At 45.5% G+C, this 18,630-nt stretch overlaps 1 protein-coding gene across 3 annotated transcripts in view; it reads left to right on the top strand.

The window, feature by feature from the left end:
• The window catches only part of gramd2aa (GRAM domain containing 2Aa), a 65,816-nt gene that overhangs the window by 37,488 nt on the left and 9,698 nt on the right, over nucleotides 1–18,630 (top strand). For all 3 annotated transcript variants that reach the window (XM_067973349.1, XM_067973350.1, XM_067973351.1), the window contains 7 exons: nucleotides 551–667; nucleotides 3,230–3,290; nucleotides 5,900–5,972; nucleotides 9,271–9,374; nucleotides 11,056–11,154; nucleotides 13,349–13,420; nucleotides 18,174–18,236. In XM_067973349.1, coding sequence (XP_067829450.1) covers nucleotides 551–667; nucleotides 3,230–3,290; nucleotides 5,900–5,972; nucleotides 9,271–9,374; nucleotides 11,056–11,154; nucleotides 13,349–13,420; nucleotides 18,174–18,236 — 589 coding nt within the window. The remainder of the gene's footprint in view (nucleotides 1–550; nucleotides 668–3,229; nucleotides 3,291–5,899; nucleotides 5,973–9,270; nucleotides 9,375–11,055; nucleotides 11,155–13,348; nucleotides 13,421–18,173; nucleotides 18,237–18,630) is intronic.

Here is an 18,630-nt window from a genome sequence, read left to right as displayed (position 1 = left end):
GTGAAGCACCTGGGGTCATTTTTCCCTGGAGAGTAGGAGGTTTCAGGGTGATCTTATAGAAGTCTATAAAATAATGAGGGGCATAGATAAGGTCGATAGTCAAAATCTTTTCCCAAAGGTAGGGGAGTCTAAAACGAGGGGGCATAGATTTAAGGTGAGAGGGGAGAGATACAAAAGGGTCCAGAGGGGCAATTTTTTCACTCAAAGGGTGGTGAGTGTCTGAAACGAGCTGCCAGAGGCAGTAGTAGAGGCGGGTACAATTTTGTCTTTTAAAAAGCATTTGGACAGTTACATGGGTAAGATGGGTATAGAGGGATATGGGCCAAGTGCAGGCAATTGGGACTAGCTTAGTGGTATAAACTGGGCGACATGGACATGTTGGGCCGAAGGGCCTGTTTCCATGTTGTAAACTTCTATGATTCTATTCTATTTTACTACATTAAAGGCACTATCTTTGTGCAAGTTGTTGTTGAAATAAGGCATCGGGTTTAGCCAATGGAACGAGGCCATCACCGGACAGAATACCAACTAATTGCTTCTGTTTTCACAGGTTGAAACCACCATCTGAAATGGGGCCTCTGCAGACTGACCACAGCCCCTCCCCCAACCTGGACGGACTTGAGACTTCGGTGGAAGAGGACAGTTTCGATTCCCGCTCACGCTACAGGTAAATGACCGCCCACATTGTGACTTGCACTGAACCGATCCTGCAGTAGAATCTCTTCTACTCTGATACCGGGGCTTAGAGGGTTAAATTATTAGGACAGGTAGAAGATTGAGAGGTGATCTGATTGAGGTGTTTAAACTGTTAAAAGAATTCAGTAGGGTAGATTCAGGGCAACTATTTCCTGTGATGGGAGAATCAAGAATGAGGGGACAATATCTCAAAATTAGAGCCAGGCCATTCAGGAGGAAAATCAGGAAGTACTTTTTCACACAAGGAGTAGTAGAAATCTGGAATTCTCTCCCCCCAATAGGCTGTGGATGCTGGGGGGACAATTGGAGCTTTCAAGACAGAAACCAATAGATTTTTGTTGGGTAAGGGTATCAAGGGAATATGGAGCTAAGGCGGGTAGATGGAGTTGAGGTACAGATCAGCCATGATCTAATTGAATGGCGGAGCAGGCTCGAGGGGCTGAATGGCCTCCTCCTGCTCCTATTCTATCCCTCACTCTGTATCAACGAAAGATCCTTATTCCCTCTGTGTGGGTTGGTTATTGGAGAAGGAGCAGGATAGGGTGGTCAGTGAGGGGGGAAATCATGGTTTGAACTCTGATGTTTTGCTGGTGATGAAAATTAATTGAAAAAATTAATAACTGGACTTCTGGTAACTGGCTCACACTTTTTAAAAAAAAAATTCTAACCAACTCACGCAGGAAAAGGGACTGCCCAGGCCAGGAATGGACATGTTATCCTCAACTGGTTAGCTTTCCAAATTGCCCAGTCCCCATCAGAATAAGAAGCGTCTCCAACTCACGCCAGATTCTACCTTCCCTCCCCAAGTATTAGCCGCTCCCTGTAATGGGGGGCAATGTAAAAGGGCGAGAGTTACAACTTACCACAAGGGCAGAAATCCGGCGCTGAGGATCGGCCGCCCGTTATAGAAAGTGGCGGATTTTCATTTCTGTTGAAAATCGATGCAGTCGAGGGTTTCTACAACAGGCGGCTGATCTGCGACATCAGATTTACACCCGGGCGATAAGTTAACCTCTCCTCCTAACTCTCACCACTCACTAGAGCCAAGCTTCCTGTCTTTGTGGGCTGCTGAGGTGTGTACGGTCGCTTCGGGTGGGCCAACTTAACGTTTAAATCCATGTTCTCGTTCATTTGCATAGACCTCAAGCGGGATGTTCTGATTTATCCACCCAATGAGGCAACAGCCCTTCCCAAACATTCTGTCCCACAAAATACAAATGTGACACACCACCGAGTAAATAAAATGAGCATCAGTAGATCTGAGTTGCCATGGTTTTGTGGGCTAGATTGACAGTCCATTTAAGTGGAGGGTTGATGCATAAATGAGGGATAAGGGGGTGGCAGAGTGGGAGGAGGCACGGGTGGAGTATAAACACCGGCATTTGGGCCGAATGGCCTGTTTCTGTGGTGTCGATTCGATATGACATATGGTACATGGGATGTAGTTCAGACACCCCTGCCCTGAAAAATTCCAAGGAACTATCAAGGAATCCCCTTGGTGTATGTTAGATTAAAGTTCCTCTCCCTTGAGTGCCCCCTCAATTAATTCTCATTTGTGAATCGTTACTCTCTGAAAATGGTCACCTTCACTCTAAGCAACGGAGGGGGTTCTGACATCGAGGAGATGCATAATCCCAAGGAAAGGTCTTTCAGACCTTGTGGAATTGCAGTGGTCGTCCTCAGCCAGATCACTGGCGGTCTGAAGCTGAGGCCAGCCACAGGTGACCTTAAGTAGTGGGTTGGTGAGGAAGCGGATTGGATCTCATCAGCAGCCTGTTGCTGATGTGAGAGTGTCCTGGCCACATCTCGTCAGATGCCCCACGTGAAGACAGTAAGTCATCCACGGCGACACCCCGAGGCATTGGTCTCTCTGATATAACACCGCCAAGGAGCGAGCTTGATCTCTGCATCACTGCGTCTCAACAAGTCAGAAGTCCCCAGTCAAATGGTCCACCTTCCACCAGAGGCACTGTTAGTAGAATGGAGGGGAAACAGATGCACCATTCTGATGATGTTGGTTGAGCGAGGAATGTCGGTCGTTGACTCCTGCCACGGGGACCTTTTTATGTTCACCCAAACAGGCCTCAGTTTAACATCTCTCCAAAAGGAAGTGCCTCTGACAGTGCAGCACTCCATCAGTAACTGCACTGAGGTGTCAGCATTGATTATCTGCTCAAATCTTGGAGCACGTCTTGAACCCACAACTTAGAGGCGACAGAGCTATCAACTGAGCCTGAGAAAAACAGGTTTCATTCTGGCTGATATATTTGTTTCAATTTACATAGAAATGAATATTTAAATAAGGCAGAAACACATTTCCTTGTGGAAAATTCTCTCTGTAACACAAAACTCTTTCTAATTAGAAATGCGTAATCTCATGCAGATAGATAAGCATCTCTATACAGGTATACTCACACGGACAAATTAAACGGCAGTGTAGGAATTAATGAGAAGTCCCTCACAGACTTGGTTAGGGCGATTCACCAATTTGACTCTTTAAAATCAATCTGCATTCTGCTTTGTTTATTTTCAGGGACGTGAAGTTAAACGAGTCTCTGAACTCCGACGACTTCAAGAAGTTTCATCGTGGATCCGTGAGTGTCCATTCTGATCACCCACCGTTATACTTTACACCGTCACAGAGTACGAGGTCCTACAAGGGTTGTCAACCCTCCAGGAGTTAAAGATTAATCTCCTGGACATTGCTGGGAGCAACACCCAGGAGAAAAATCATAGGGACGTTAAAAAAAAAATTGTGTTTTTCATTTTTGTTTATTAGTTATAAGAATATTGGAGAAGGATTTTTTTTTTAAAAGGTGGTTTAACGGGGCAGGAGGTCATGTGATGAAACCTCCAGGAATACGTCCAACCAGAGTTGGCAACCCTAGGTCCTACACTTATTGTCTGTCTGAGGGCAGAATATTGATCTAGTTCATTGGGAGCCCCGGAGCCAAATCCCAGTAAGAGCACATTCCCCACACAGGTGACATATTGCTGTGAGCTATAGGGAGATCATTGGCAAATCCTAGTAAAATGGCCTCACTGTTCTCCCTTTCTTCCCCCATTAACACTGTTTCGTTGCTAGGCAAAACCACAGCTGAATATTGGCTTTTGGCCGAGAGAGGCTGCACGATAATATAAACATCTGGGGGCATGAACACACCTCTGAAATCCAGATGTGAAAAGGAATCAGGGGGAGGCAGGCGGACCTGCCCACGGGGCCTTGTCTGAGCAACTCGCTACTGAATATGTAAGAGCTTTGTGGGGCGCGTCACTCTCTGACTCCGCGGGAAGAGTCATGTCATTTTGCTTGTTTGTGCTGGCCGTGGGAGCCTCGCCCACTCACCAGGTACGGTCCCTGCGATTTCACCGTGTGGCGGCCAGAAGCAAAGCGCAAACTTGGAAAGTTATCCTCTGGCTCTCCGCTTGCTACAGGTGCTGGAGACGAGGCGAATCACAGAGGTACAGCTGTATGGTCCCAGTCTGTGACTGTGACCGTGACCCCTCCCACTCTAGGGTGCTGCCCACTGACCCCTGACCCCTCCCATACTACAGTGCGTGGTCCCACTGACCCCTGACCCCTCCCACACTACAGTGCTGCCCACTAACCCCTGACCCCTCCCACACTACAGTGCTGCCCACTGACCCCCGACTCCCCTCACACTTCAGGGTGCTGCCCACTGACCCCCGACGACTCCCGCACTACAGTGCGCTGTCCCACTGACCTCTGACCCCTCTCACCCCAGAGTGCTAACTTTATGAACCCCCACAGAGCACTGCCTATCTGACCCCTGACCCCCCCTCCATCCCCTGATTCCAGAGTGCTGTGACTCTGACCTTTCCCCATATATTACAGACTTGCTGATTTCCTCCCACCTGCCAAAAAATTAGATTTTTGAATTGTTTCTTCAGTCTGGGCTCCCATTGCTGGTGAGGGAATTGACAATGGATTGTGGTTGGAGATAGAGGTGGATCTGGTGGTTTCAGTCCATCAGACAATTATTAACCCATCTGATCACAATGGCAACTGACTGGTGTCTTAGATAAAATAATTGAGTCTAGGTGCTCCCTTTTGCATATTTATGTCTTTTTGATGCACTGTTCATAAATCCCACTCCAGAGACGTGAGCCCATAATCTAGGCCCACTCCAGTGCAGTACTGAGGGGGTGGTGTACTGTCGGAGGTGCCGTCTTTTGGATGAAGTGTTGAATCAAGGCCCCTCCTGCTATCTCAGGTGGAGGTAATAGATCTCATGGCATTATTCGAAGAAGAGCAGGGAAGTTCTCCCAGTGTCCTGGCCAATATTTATCCCTCAACCCTTGGGTGGCAGGACAGGTTGAAAAAGCGGTTAAAAAAGCATACGGGATCCTGGGCTTTATAATTTGAGGGATAGAGTACAAAAGTTGGGAAGTTATGTTGAACCTTTATAAAACACCGGTTCGGACACAACTGGAATATTGTGTCCAATTCTGGGCACCGCACTTTAGGAAGGCTGTCAAGGCCTTGGAGAGGGTGCGGAAGAGATTTACTAGAATTGTTCCAAGGATGAGGGACTTCAGTTACATGGATAGACTGGAGAAGCTGGGGTTGTTCTCCTTAGAGCAGAGAAGGTTAAGGGGAGATTTGATAGAAGTTCTCAAAATCATGACTGGTTTCGATAAAGTAAATAAGGAGAAACTGCTTCCATTGACGGAAGGGTCGAGAACCAGAGGACACAGATTTAAGATGATTGGCAAAAGAACCAAAGGCGACGTGAGGAAAATCTTTTTTACGCAGCGAGTAGTTATGATCTGGAACGCGCTGCCTGAAAAGGGGGTGGAAGCAGATTCGATCGCGGCTTTCAAAAAGGAATTGGATGAATATTTGAAGGGGAAAAAATTTCCAGGGCTACAGGGAAAGAATGGGGGAATGGGACTAACTGGATTGCTCTTACAAAGAGCTGGCACAGGCTCGATGGGCCGAATGGCCTCCTTCTGTGCTGTAACCATTCTATGAACCAACACCTAAAAAAACAGATTATCTGGTCATTATCTTCCTGGTGTTTGTGGGGCCTTACTGCGTGCAATTTGGTTGTCGTGTTTCCTACATTACAGCAGTGACTACACTTCAAAAAAAAAAGTACTTCATTGGCTGTAAAGTGCTTTAGGATGTGCTGAGGTCGTGCAAGGTGCTATATAAATGCAGGACTTTCTTTCTTTTCAGACAATAAAAAAATACAATTCTCAGTATCACAAGCTCTTCAAGGATGTACCAGAACAAGAGACATTGAGGAAAGGTGAGTCCCTCAATGACCAGTGAGAGTCAGTCACTGGGACAGAGAGTGAAATAGATATTTACACTGAAATATTTTAGAGAAATTAATGTGCAAACTTGCGTAACAAAAAATATAAAGTTAGTATATTGAAATTGATTTTGCTTGATGATTACACTGGAGGCCTCTCTGGGGAATCCCAACCCCTCTGGACTGGCCAGTTTTGAAAGCTTTTGTCTCTGTGATGTTGAAATAAACCCTAATATTACAGTAATAAAATGGCACCACTAGTGGGTTTATTACTGGAATATTAAAAACCAGAAAATCAAAACAGAATTTAAACACTTCTGCTCACCCTGTTTCCTTCCCTTTTTTGTTTTTGTAATGTTAATACTACTTCCTCTTACTGTTCCAGCATTTTGCTTTTAAAAAAATTGATTTCAGCCCCACACAACTTGTGCCCTTTCCACTCTGGGCTACAGTGTGGGACGGAAAAGTGGAAAAAAATAACATCACGGGTTGGATTTGTCTGTTACTCAGCCCTTCCCTGCGAGCCTCAAGCTGTCCGGGTATGGATATAATCTGTGGTTAACTGCAAACAGCAAGATGTTGACAGAAAAACATTCTCATGACACATAGGCAAAGCATTGTTGCTGTATAAATAATTCCTCAGAACCTGAGAATTTTTAGAAACAGGAAAAGACTGACTGGAGCAAACAAGCTTTTTCATAGATCAAATTCCAGTTGCCTGTTACAAGCTTCACATTTCAATGTCATAAAAAGTCTTTTGTCAATCCCTCCCCCCCTCTTTGCATCAACATTAGTGGCCTTGCCTTTAGCTGCTTAGGCCCCACACTCTGGAATTCTCCACCAACCTCTCCTCCTTTACAACCCTCCTTAAAACTCACCTCTTTGACCAAGCTTTTGCTCACCCGTCCTAATATCTCCTTTGGCTCGGGGTCCGTTTTTGTCTGATTGCGCCTCTGTGAAGCGCCTTGGGCCGTTTTTCTGTTTTGAAGGCGCCGTGTGAACACAAGTTGTTGTTTTTTAGTGGGAGTAGGTTCGCAGTGCAAAGATGCTCATTAATTAACAGCAACTGAAAGACATCCTGGTTCACGGTTGGCTCTATATTCCCAGCAACTGCCTCTCCTCCAATGCCAAGCTCTTTGGAAAAGACATTTTCGCTCAGAAAGATATTAAAGCTGGCTGGTGTGAGAAACAAAATAGCCCTGGTGTTGGAGCTGAGGGTTCTCCTTGGTACTTGGGCAGAGGGATCTTTCCCCTGCATCTTAACCACATTGTATCGAACTGGCACTGTTACATTGGCCCCGATTTTAACCTCCCTCCCCCACTTTTGAGCCGGTGAGCAGGACACCCGACCCAAGCTGGTGGGGGCTTCTTTAAATATGCAGATTGGGGCCCGATGATGTTATCGGGACCCGCTCTGCTATTTTAGTCGGAGCCTGAGCGAGGGAGCAGTGACGGCTTCCCTAATAGGCCAAACCAGTCGGGAGGGCGGGATCGTGGGCCCAGGCAGGGTAAGTTTTTTAATTTGTTTTTTACGTTTCCATGTGGGCATGAGTGAAGCCTTGGACCTCCCTTACTCTGGGCTTCCCCCCTCATTCCCCTGATCACCTTTGCCCCCCTCCCCACCACTTACCTGAGTGTCGGGGAACGATCCTGCGGATTCCTGTCTGCGGCCTCCTGCCTGTGATCTTCCGCTCCCGCCCGCAGGCCAGGTAGTGGATTTGGGCGGGATGAAAGTTACGGTAATGAGGCCCGGCCGTTAAGATCGGCCGGACTCCCTGGATTCTCTGCCCACTTCAGGGCCCATCCGCATCGTAACCTCTCCACCCCCCCCACCTCCCCCCTTGCTTTAAATTTGGGGCCTTCCTCCTCTCTATAGACTGGATGTGTGTGAGCCATAATCCATGGAATATTTTCGATATTACATCTGCTCCAAACAGCGCTATCAACAGACACCATCCACTTGACTGGAAACTATAGGGTTAATGTTCATGTTCCCAGCACAGAGTTTTGTGTGCGGGGGGGTGCGTTTTGGGAATTCAGGAACGCCCGATTTCCTGATGGACGTTCCCTCCAGGTGAGGCTCTGGACCCCGGGCATATATTTGTACAAACTACCCAGAAAGGTAAAACTCCATCCATCCTGCTTCAAATTGTGGGGTAAGAATTCCTCACTGGTTCATGTAGCAAGATCATAAACAACAACAAGAACTTACATTTATATGGCGCCTTTAACATGATAACGTCCCGAGGAGCTTCACAAAAGTTGACACGAGCCAAAGAAGGAGACGTTAGGACAGGTGAACAAACGCTTGGTCAAAGGGGTAGGTTTTAAGGAGCATCATAAAGGAGGAGAGAGAGGCGGAGAGGTCTAAGGAGGGAATTCCAGAGCTGAGGGCCTAAACGGCTAAAGGCATGGCCACCAATGGTAGAGTGAAGGAAGTGAGAGATGTATAAGAGGCCAGAGTTGGAGGAATGCAGAGTTCTCGGAGGGTTTTAGGACTGGAGGAGGTTACAAACGCGTTTACGAAGATTTCCTCGGTTCAATGTTTCAAACAAGACAAACCATAGGGGAGAAAAAAGTAAATAAAGCTGAGTTGCTAGGAATTTGTGTGCTGGGTTACCAGGCTTCATGGGCTGCTCGAGGCCCACAGGCCATAGTTTGGACACCCCCTGTCCAACATCACCAGATACCTTGCTCCCACTTCAAGAATACCACTGGTTAGATACAACATGGAGAACATCTTTTACAATGTGTTTACAATCTCGTTACAAGTACCAAACAGAGGAGATCTGAGATACATTTATGATATTGCTACACATAGCGACCAATGGTATTCTTAGCCCAGTGTGCCTCAACCCTAACCTCAGAAGAGCGTCCATCGCTGTCCCGGTTTGAATTTTCTTGCTTTTCTCGTCACATCCGGTGGCTCAAAGTGAGACTCCCTACTTAATGCCAATTTATGCCTTCTGACCCGTGATTGTCACCCAGTCCCTTTGCGATGGAGTACTCTTCTTGGGGTTCAGAATACTGTTGGGATAGAGTAGTCACCGTTTGTAGCTGAATAAGGAGTGAGTTACTCTGACAGTAGGGGCTGATTTTCTGAACACGTACTTCTGGTGTGAGGCCTCCCTTTCAAAATACTGGCCCCGAGGAACGATAACTGGAAAAAGTGTTCCATTATCCAGCATTGATACCTCTCGCCTCAAAAGGCACACAGTTGACCAGAACGTGAAATGTATGGAAGGATTTGTGTTTGACGTTATCTCTCTGTTACTTCTGGCTTCCTGTGCAGTCTACTCCTGTGCTCTCCAGAAAGAGATCCTGATCCAAGGTCGTCTCTACATCTCCAGCAACTGGCTGTGCTTCTATGCTAACTTCTTTGGAAAAGACATTAAGGTGTGTGAACTATTGGAATGACGTTCAGCTCATTCTATATTTATTAGAGCTTCACCAATAACTGCAAAATCTGATGAATAAATCACACTAGATGTAAAATCCCAAAGGGTCGCCATTAGAAGTTTTTTTTTATTCGTTCACGGGATGTGGGCGTCGCCGGCAAGGCCGGCATTTATTGCCCATCCCTAATTGCCCTCGAGAAGGTGGTGGCGAGCCGCCTTAGCGAGATTTTACAACTGAGTGGCTTGCTAGGCCATTTCAGAGGGCAATTAAGAATCAACCACATTGCTGTGGGTCTGGAGTCACATAGGCCAGACCGGGTAAGGGCGGCAGGTTTCCTTCCCTAAAGGACATTAGTTAAACGATTAGAAGAAATTACAATTAACTTTAACGTTTTGTTCACTTAAAAATGAATATTTTTGTTTAAATGAGTGCTGATCGCTTGTCTGGGAGACTGAAATTGGTCATGGGGCAGGCACTCGAAACGTGCAGGATCGAGGAAAGGTTTCGGGGAAGTTCCAGAATGTGGGGCCAACGCGGCTGAAGACGAGGCCACTAATGATTAGACAAATGGTTATGGAAAACTTGTGTATGTGCCTATATTACAGGGACAGAGAGACCTGGGAGTTCCCATACCCAAATCTTTAAAGGTGGGAGATCGAGTTGATAAGACTGTTTTTAAAAGAACATCATACAGGAACTATAGTTTAATAAATAGAGTACAAAATCAAGGAAGTTATGCTAAATGTTTATGAATCACTGGTTAGGCCTTAGCTGGAGTATTGTGTCCAATCCTGGGCATCACACTTTAGGAAGGATGTCAAGGCCTTGGAGAGGGTGCAGAGGAGATTTACGAGAATGATTCCAGGGATGAGGGAATTCAGTTATGTGGAGAGATTAGAGAAGCTGGGATTGTTCTCCTTCGAGCAGAGTAGGTTAGTGGGAGATTTAATAGAGGTGTTCAAAATCCTGAAGGGTTTTGGTAGAGTAAATAAGGAGAAACTGTTTCCAATGGTAGGAGTATCGATAATAACAGACTTAAGATAATTGGCAAAAGAACCAGAGGGGAGATGAGAATTTATTTTACGCAGCGAGCTGACATGATTTGGAATGAAAGGGTGGTGGAAGCAGATTCAATAATAATTTTCAAAAGGGGAATTGGATATATATTTGTAAAGGAAAAAAATTGCAGGGCTATTGGGAAAAAAGCAGAACTAATTGGATAGCTCTTTCAAAGAGCTGGTACAGGCACGATGGGCCGAATGGCCTCTTTCCGTGCTGCATGATACTTCGATCTCACACGGCACTGCTCATAGTGATGTTTCATAATTAAGAGATTGACATCAACAAAGTTTGATGGGAAAAACGTGACAGGAAGTGAGTGTGACACTCACAGGAAGTGCCAGCCACAGGCAAGACACATAGATATCTTGATGTACTGAACAAGCACCTCCCAAGGCCAGATGTCAAGAGTAAAGCAGCAGTTCTGGTCAGACAACCCAGTAAAGAAGCATGTCTGAAGTGCAGAGTATCGTAGATCCCTAGGGATAAGGCCCAGGAGCAGAGCTCAACGGGGGGAATAAAAAAAACCCTAAAAGCAATCGGTCAGATCACCGTCCCCCATGAGGCAACAAAAGCAGACGGAAAAAATGTTAACAGTCACCACTTCCAACTCTTTCAGGTCGTAGCTCCTGTTACATCAGTCACGCTCGTCAAGAAGCATCGGACAGCGGGGCTGCTCCCCAACGGCCTCGTGATCAGGACAAGCTTGAACGAAAAGGTGAGGCCTGCGCTCGGCTCCTGTCCAATCCCTCTCCCTTCTCCGCGTTTCAGCAGAGCGACTGGAGGAGAATAAAACCCTTTGGAGACAGATGTTCAGGGCCAGTTCAGAGAAGGTCCACGAGGCTGATCCCTAGTGTCGGAGGGACTACTAGGGAAGACTTGGGATGCTGAATTTCCTCGGACCTTCTATCCCTGCGCTGCCGGAAGTGCGCCGGAAACCTCGTTTACGTGTGTAATCACAGCTGGCGAAGCTACGGCAGGAAGTCCGGGGAAATTCAGGGCCTTGGACTGCTCAACCTTCAGCTGGGGATTTAAGTCCCTCTGCACGATGTAGTGGTTGGAGGTTAAGGGAAATCCGGATCAGAAAGGAAGGGCGGCCCCTTGCCAAGGAGAGGGACATCCAGGAACCACGTTTTCTGTCAGTAGACATCCCCTGAAGTTCCTGTGCCCGGCTGGTGTGTGGGTGCTGACCCTCTGCCCTCCAGGGGGAGCTGGACCAGTTCTTGACGGGGGCAGAGATCGCACTATATAGAAAGTATAAATGACACTTGGTCCATGTGATCTCCTGAACTGGTTTCAATCTGCTGGGGGAGTCGGAGAGGAATTTTCCAGGGTATTTTTTTCCCTTATTGACCCTGGGTTTTTCTCTTTTTTTTTTTTGTTTTGCCTCTCCCAGGGGATTAGGGTGGGGGGATGGTGGCGGTGGTGGGACGCGTCTGGTTATGATGCCTCCAGCCATCACGAGGTGTGGGGCAGGCTTGATGGACCAGGTGGTCTTTTCCTGCCCGTCAATTTTGTATGTTCGTAAATGGCTTCCTAGTGACTGGAGCAATATTCAGGCACCCCAGCCACATTATGGGGCCTCAGCCTCATTTGCATGGACACTTGGAGCCTAATGCGCCGTATGCAGGCTCTCCGTACTGACTACCCAGTCAGCACGCATTATGGAGCACAGAGTACAGCAGGCACTGAATGGACCTCAATCCTCCGCACCCGATGACAAGGCAGGACCCTGGGGCTTGAAGCTGTGTGGCACTGCTGGGCATTAACGATGTATAATCGGCCCAAGTGAGAATATATGAGAGAAACATGAACACGGAATGAAATAAAAACAGACCCGAGACAAAAAGAAAAATAAACGAGGAATGAAACTAATCACTTGGGTAAGGATGAAAAGGGTTTAATGAATGGGGGTTTTCTTTTTTAGAAATTTAAAAACGTATTGGCCCGGAAACTGCGCTGAGCAGCGAACAGACGTCGCCCGCCGCTCGTTAGTTATAAACTCGCCCACAAACTCTTCGTGGGCTTCTGGGCGCCAACCTGCTTCAGTGGTGAGCTGCAGAAAGTGCAGCGGTGATTCCCGGGCCACTGTCAGCTGTGAGAGTGGGGAAAGGATCGCGCTCTCTCCCCTCAAACAATCAGCTTTAAGCATCCTTGTCAAGCCACGCAGTCAGAACCAGGAAGCGAAAGCTACAACAGTGAATTCAATGTAAAATCAGTTAGAGTAAGCGAAATAAAAAGAGGGTAAGATTAAAAGACAAAGATAAAAGAGACAGAAAGAATAAGTTTTAAAAAAAAATTATAAATTAAAAATGTCCCCAATAACAATTAATATCTGGAGGAATGAGACTCCACATTTTTAGATGTTAATTTTCAGTGCTAAGAGAGGGTGTTGAGCAGTCATTAATACTTACCACGCCGTTAAAAGTTAGTTTAGATCTAAAAAAAAACCCAGCGTACCTTTTTTGTGGAGAGATTAGTTCGTTTCCAGCTGGGCAGTAGAGCAAGTCTGTGCTGGTCCATTCATTCCAAGTGGCAAGATCTCTTTAACGTGAAGCTTTCAAACGAGCAGGGCAAATGGTAGAGCAATTTCTGGATTGCCGTGTTTGCACGTGTGGGCTCTCCGGAATTTACTCTTCCGTCTGCCCTGAGATAACGGTGAGCCCTGTTAGCATCGCCCTTATTTCATGAGCAATTTATGGGCCAATAAAATATGATAGAGACAAAATGAAGTGATTCACATCAGAAAGAGCAGGAAGAGGAAGGAAGGAAGAAGAGATAAGACAAAAAGAATGAGACATTTTAAAATAAGAACAGCAGCTGAATCAAGGATGAGAGCTTTGTAGCTGAAGGAAGTCAAAGCCCTTTTGATTTGTGCCCTATTTAATAAGGCTCTCTGCTTTTTGCTGCAGTACATCTTCGTCTCCTTCATCTCAAGAGACAATGTCTATGACGTATTGAAGCAAGTCTGCTCGCATTTACAGGTAGGATCTGAAGCTGCTCTTTTCCTCCCCTGAACCTACTGCTCAGTTCCTCTGCGGGATGTGAGAGTGACCGATCAGTGAATCTTATCACTGAACAAAGGGAAATGAAGAAGCTCAAGCCCAGAACACCTTCCATCCGCACTCCTTTAGTCCCTTCTCTCTGCTCTGTAGTATTGGCTCTCGGTTCACGTTAGTGTCCATATTGCTTATTTTAGCAGCAACATACATACATTGTCTCTCACAGCAACAGACATCATCTAGAAACTGCATATATCTCCCATAGAAACAGACACCCCATATAGAAACTGCATCTATCTCCCATAGAAACAGACACACCATATAGGATCTGCATCTATCTCCCATAGAAACAGACACACCATATAGAAACTGCATATATCTCCCATAGAAACAGACACACCATATAGGATCTGCATCTATCTCCCATAGAAACAGACACACCATATAGAAACTGCATATATCTCCCATAGAAACAGACACACCATATAGAAACTGCATCTATCTCCCACAGCAACATATACACATTATAGGAACTGCATATATCTCACAGCAGAATATACACCATATAGGAACTGCAAATATCTCACACAGCAACATACACCATATAGGAACTGCAAATATCTCACACAGCAACATACACCATATAGGAACTGCAAATATCTCACACAGCAACATATACACAATATAGGAACTGCAAATATCTCACACAGCAACATATACACAATATAGGAACTGCATATATCTCACAGCAGAATATACACCATATAGGAACTGCATATATCTCATACAGCAACATATACACAATATAGGAACGCAGCAACAGACACATCATAATGCACATAATGATAAATTCAGTGCTCCCATGCTCCAGCGAGGACCTGTGTATGACTCCCCACCGGGACCACTGAATTTACCATTATGTAATCTGGCTCTAAGCTCATAACCCTATAGAAAATGAGGGAAGAACTGTGTGAGATTTGTGTGCGATACATGCAGTTCCTATATGGTATATAGATTATTGTGAGAGATATATGTAATTCCTATATGGTGTGCATGTTGTGTGAGATATATGCAGCTCCTATATGGTATACCATGTCCTTTATATAAGTTAATTTAAGTAAAATACTGTAGGTTGTGGTCAAGAATAAATTCATATTTTAAGGTTGTTGAGCAGCCTTCTAATGGTATCCTCGATACTGTGGCAGAAATCGCGCCAGGCACTTAATCTCCACATCACTGAACACTCACGGATTGTTCTCTCACTGACTGCACTAGTACTCGTGACATGTGGCAAAGTTCCTGGTGTAAAGAACTCCTGCAGGATGTGGAGTGCACATTATTTAATGGGACAGACAGGGTAGGTGAGATTATTACTGATGCGCCCCAGTGGCATAACAAGTTTGACTGCTTCTCGTCAATGTGGTCGAGGTTCCAGTAAACCCATTGTCAGCTGGATTTATGTACTCAGAGTAAAAAAGAAATGGGTCAGAATTTGCTGGGAAAATAACAGTGAGTTAAAGGTGCAGGCCGTTATTATTAATGTGTAAATAACCCAGCAATCTGTGGTGAGGAAGAGATACCCCGTTAGTTGAGAATCGCCACAAGATTCGGGACGATTTGCGCCGCTCTGCCATTAGCCTTGTGAAAACGGGATCGTGCCGTTTTCTCGCCCATTAACCTCAACAGCAACACCTTGCATTTATATAGCGCCTTTAACGTAGTAAAACGTCCCAAGGCGCTTCACAGGAGCGATTATCAAACAAAATTTGACACCGAGCCACATAAGGAGATATTAGGACAGGTGAACGAAAGCTTGGTCAAAGAGGTAGGTTTTAAGGAGTGCCTTAAAGGAGGAGAGGCGGAGAGGTTCAGGGAGGGAATTCCAGAGTTTAGGGCCGAGGCAGCTGAAGGCACGGCCGCCAGTAGTGGAGCGATTAAAATCGGGGATGCGCAAGTGGCAAGAATTGAAGGAGTGCAGAGATCTCGGAGTTGTGGGGCTGAGGGAGGTTACAGAGATAGAGAGGGGCGAGGCCATGGAGGGAATTGCCAACAAGGATGGGAATTTTAAAATCGAGGCGTTCCCAGACCGGGAGCCAATGTGGGTCAGCGAGCACGGGGTGATGGGAGAACGGGACTTGGTGCAAGTTAGGATACGGGCAGCAGAGTTTCAAGAAATTGCTGCATTTGCACATCAATTACGAATTAAACTGGCCGCAGAAAGTTAGGGCTGGTACTTAACAGCGTTAGGACCCTTTTAATGATGGGATTTATATTCCTGCAATTCCACTCAACCTCTCCTGCCCAGAAAGGGAACAGTTGAAACTGTGAAGTCGCAATCGTGCAGGTAGTAAATTTAAAATCATTAAAATTTAATTTTTTTTTCATACTTTGTCCCTTTTTTTCTCTCTCTTAATCCAATCTTTCTTTCCCTCTCTTTTTTTAATTTCTCTTTCTGTATCTAATTTGACTCTAATTCACCCTATTTACTTCTCCGTGTTGCCTCTGTTTCTCCTTAAATCTCATTGATTACGGAGATAGACTACCGGTCCCGTTGTTCACTAAGGCCCCGTTATCAGCTCGCACTTCCAGCAATTTGCAGGCACCAAAACTTTTCAAGCTGAAAGGAGAGGACAAAAATCTAACGCTCCAGCAAATTCCAGCCCGATTAGTTTAAAGGTGACACACTGTCACAGCATGTAACAATATATCTCACACAGTAATACATGTACTATATTGAGAAAAGTATAACCTAGAAATGACCGCAATTTTTGATTGCAAATTCCATTCCTCTGTTCACTGTGTTAACTGAGGTCTAAATTATTTAAATGGAATATTAAAGTAGATTTCTCCGAAAGTAATCCTGCAGTTCAGTACATGGATTACTGACACTCCTTTTCACATTTCAACAGCCCCTAGCACTCATGTACGAAAGAAGGGACTAGCATTTATATAGAATCATAGAATGTTACAGCACAGAAGGAGGCCATTTGGCCCGTCGTGCACCTTTGATATCCCTCAGGATGTCCCGAAGTAGCCAATGAGGTGCTTTTTTGAGAAGTAGTCACTGCTGTAATGTAGGGCAATAATGTGAAAGGCCTCAGCAAACTTACCTCCCCAACCCTGTGAAGGCACTGCAGCTCCGTCACTGGTAGGCGACTGTAATTATACCGTGACTAGTCCACGTCGGCACTTTCCATTATACGTATGAATTAAAGATTTGTCAAACCTGGCGATCGCAATTCAGAACATGGACACAAAGAGAAGAGCTTTGGCTCCCGCACTGTCACCACAGGCAGGGCCACCCGGTGAGCGAGAAAATGTCACTGAAGCTAATTAGAAAACAAAATGGAAGATTAAAAAAAAATGCAGGGTTTTGAAACCCTCAAACAGAAAGCTGTGACAGAACAGCGTGGGTACAGATGTGTTTGAGAAGTGTATTACTGGGTGCGTCCAAAACCCATGAGAATTCAGCTCCCTGGAGCTAGTGATTCAGCCCAACAATGAGATTCTGTACAGTGAGTACTGACTGATCAGTTTCTATTGAGGCTGGAAAGCTTCTGTACATGAAACCAACAGATTATGGGCAATTCCAAAGTATTTCTCAATGCTGGGATTGTTCTCCTTCGAGCAGAGAAGGCTAAGGGGAAGATTTAATAGAGGCGTTCAAATTTATGAAGGGTTTTGATAGAGTAAATAAGGAGAAACTGTTTCCAGTGGCAGGCAGGTTGATAACCAGCGGACACAGATTTAAGATAATTGACAAAAGAATCAGCGGGGAGATGAGGAGAAATGTTTTTACGCAGCGAGTTGTTGTGATCAGGAATGCACTGCCTCAATGGGTGGTGAAAGCAGATTCAGTAGTAACTTTCAAAAGGGAATTGGATAAATACTTGAAAAGAAAAAATTTGTAGAGCTATGGGGAAAATGTGGAGGAGTGGGACTAATTGGATAGCTCTTTCAAAGAGCTGGCACAGGCACGATGGGCTGAATGGCCTCATTCGGTGCTGTATGATATTATGAACCCTGTAAATATCCGTGTGACATGATGTGACTGGGACAGGGGGAGACATACATCACTAACACACTAACATGCCCCTGTCAGTTAATTGCACCATCTGCATTGATCCTCATCGAGCTCCATGTGGACAACCTCAGGTCTTGGCCGAAGCATTTGGGGAGGCCCAGATCAGAGGGTGGGAGCTACCCCAAGGGGAGGATGATTCGCCTGGTGACTGTGTCATTAAGAACAATATGGCATTACATCACCTACTTGTTTCCGTCCTTATGGAATTGTGTGTGACGGGGATACATTTTCAATATTATTAATTTACAAACTTTCTGGCAGCAACAAGGGGCACAGACTCTACAGGCCGAGCTTTGACTACGAGTCTTGTGTGTTGTAGTAACACGGCGGGTTTGTAGCTGTCACTTTTATCAAAAATGTTTGGGAATAGTGACGCCTACAGGCCTGTTCTGTTATAACTGTCACATATTGAATTTTAAATGTCAGTGTAAGTTTAATGTTCACAACCTGATTTTGAAAAAGCCAAACACTAGAAGTTTGGTGTAGTGTAAGTTCATATCCTAAAGTTGTTGAAATCTCAGCCCTAAGCTGCAATCTCTACATTGAGGTGTAAGATTAGCTCCCTGGTGGAGTATGCCCTGAATGGTTTATTTTGGAAGCTGTTTTCCTCTTCCTAATAATTGGGTCTCTGTGCCATTTTTTTGTCTTCAGGATAACAGTAAGAAGAGTTTGAGTGTGAGCCTGTGCACAGACACATGTGATTCCTTACCCTTGGTAAGTTGTTTCCATTGGTTTAGATTTTCTACGTTCTTTAATTATTTTTGGAGCAGTTTCTTTCCCTTTTTCTCCTCAATCCCAAAAAACCCCAAGCTGGAATGTTAGTGCTGATCCAACAGCTACAGCACTAGAGCATTGGACTAGGATTCAACGAGAATTCTGGGATTCAAATTTCAGTCTCGAAATAACCCACTCAGCACAACACCAGAACGCTGGATTCTCAACCAGGCCAAGGTTGAATTCCAATCTAGGGACACTGGAGCCCTAAATTCTCGACTGGCAGTCCCATGTTTGAATCCTACTCTGGATTTGGTCTGGTTATTACAATTTGGACCATGAGGCTCTCAACTAGGAGTCCTGAGTTCATCTCTCAGTCTGGTAGCTCTTAGCC

The sequence above is a fragment of the Heptranchias perlo genome, chromosome 38, assembly GCF_035084215.1.
Source record: "Heptranchias perlo isolate sHepPer1 chromosome 38, sHepPer1.hap1, whole genome shotgun sequence".
Taxonomy (NCBI): Eukaryota; Metazoa; Chordata; class Chondrichthyes; order Hexanchiformes; family Hexanchidae; genus Heptranchias; species Heptranchias perlo.
Note: the sequence above shows the minus strand (reverse complement) of the source record. Positions and strands in the feature narration are given on the sequence as shown.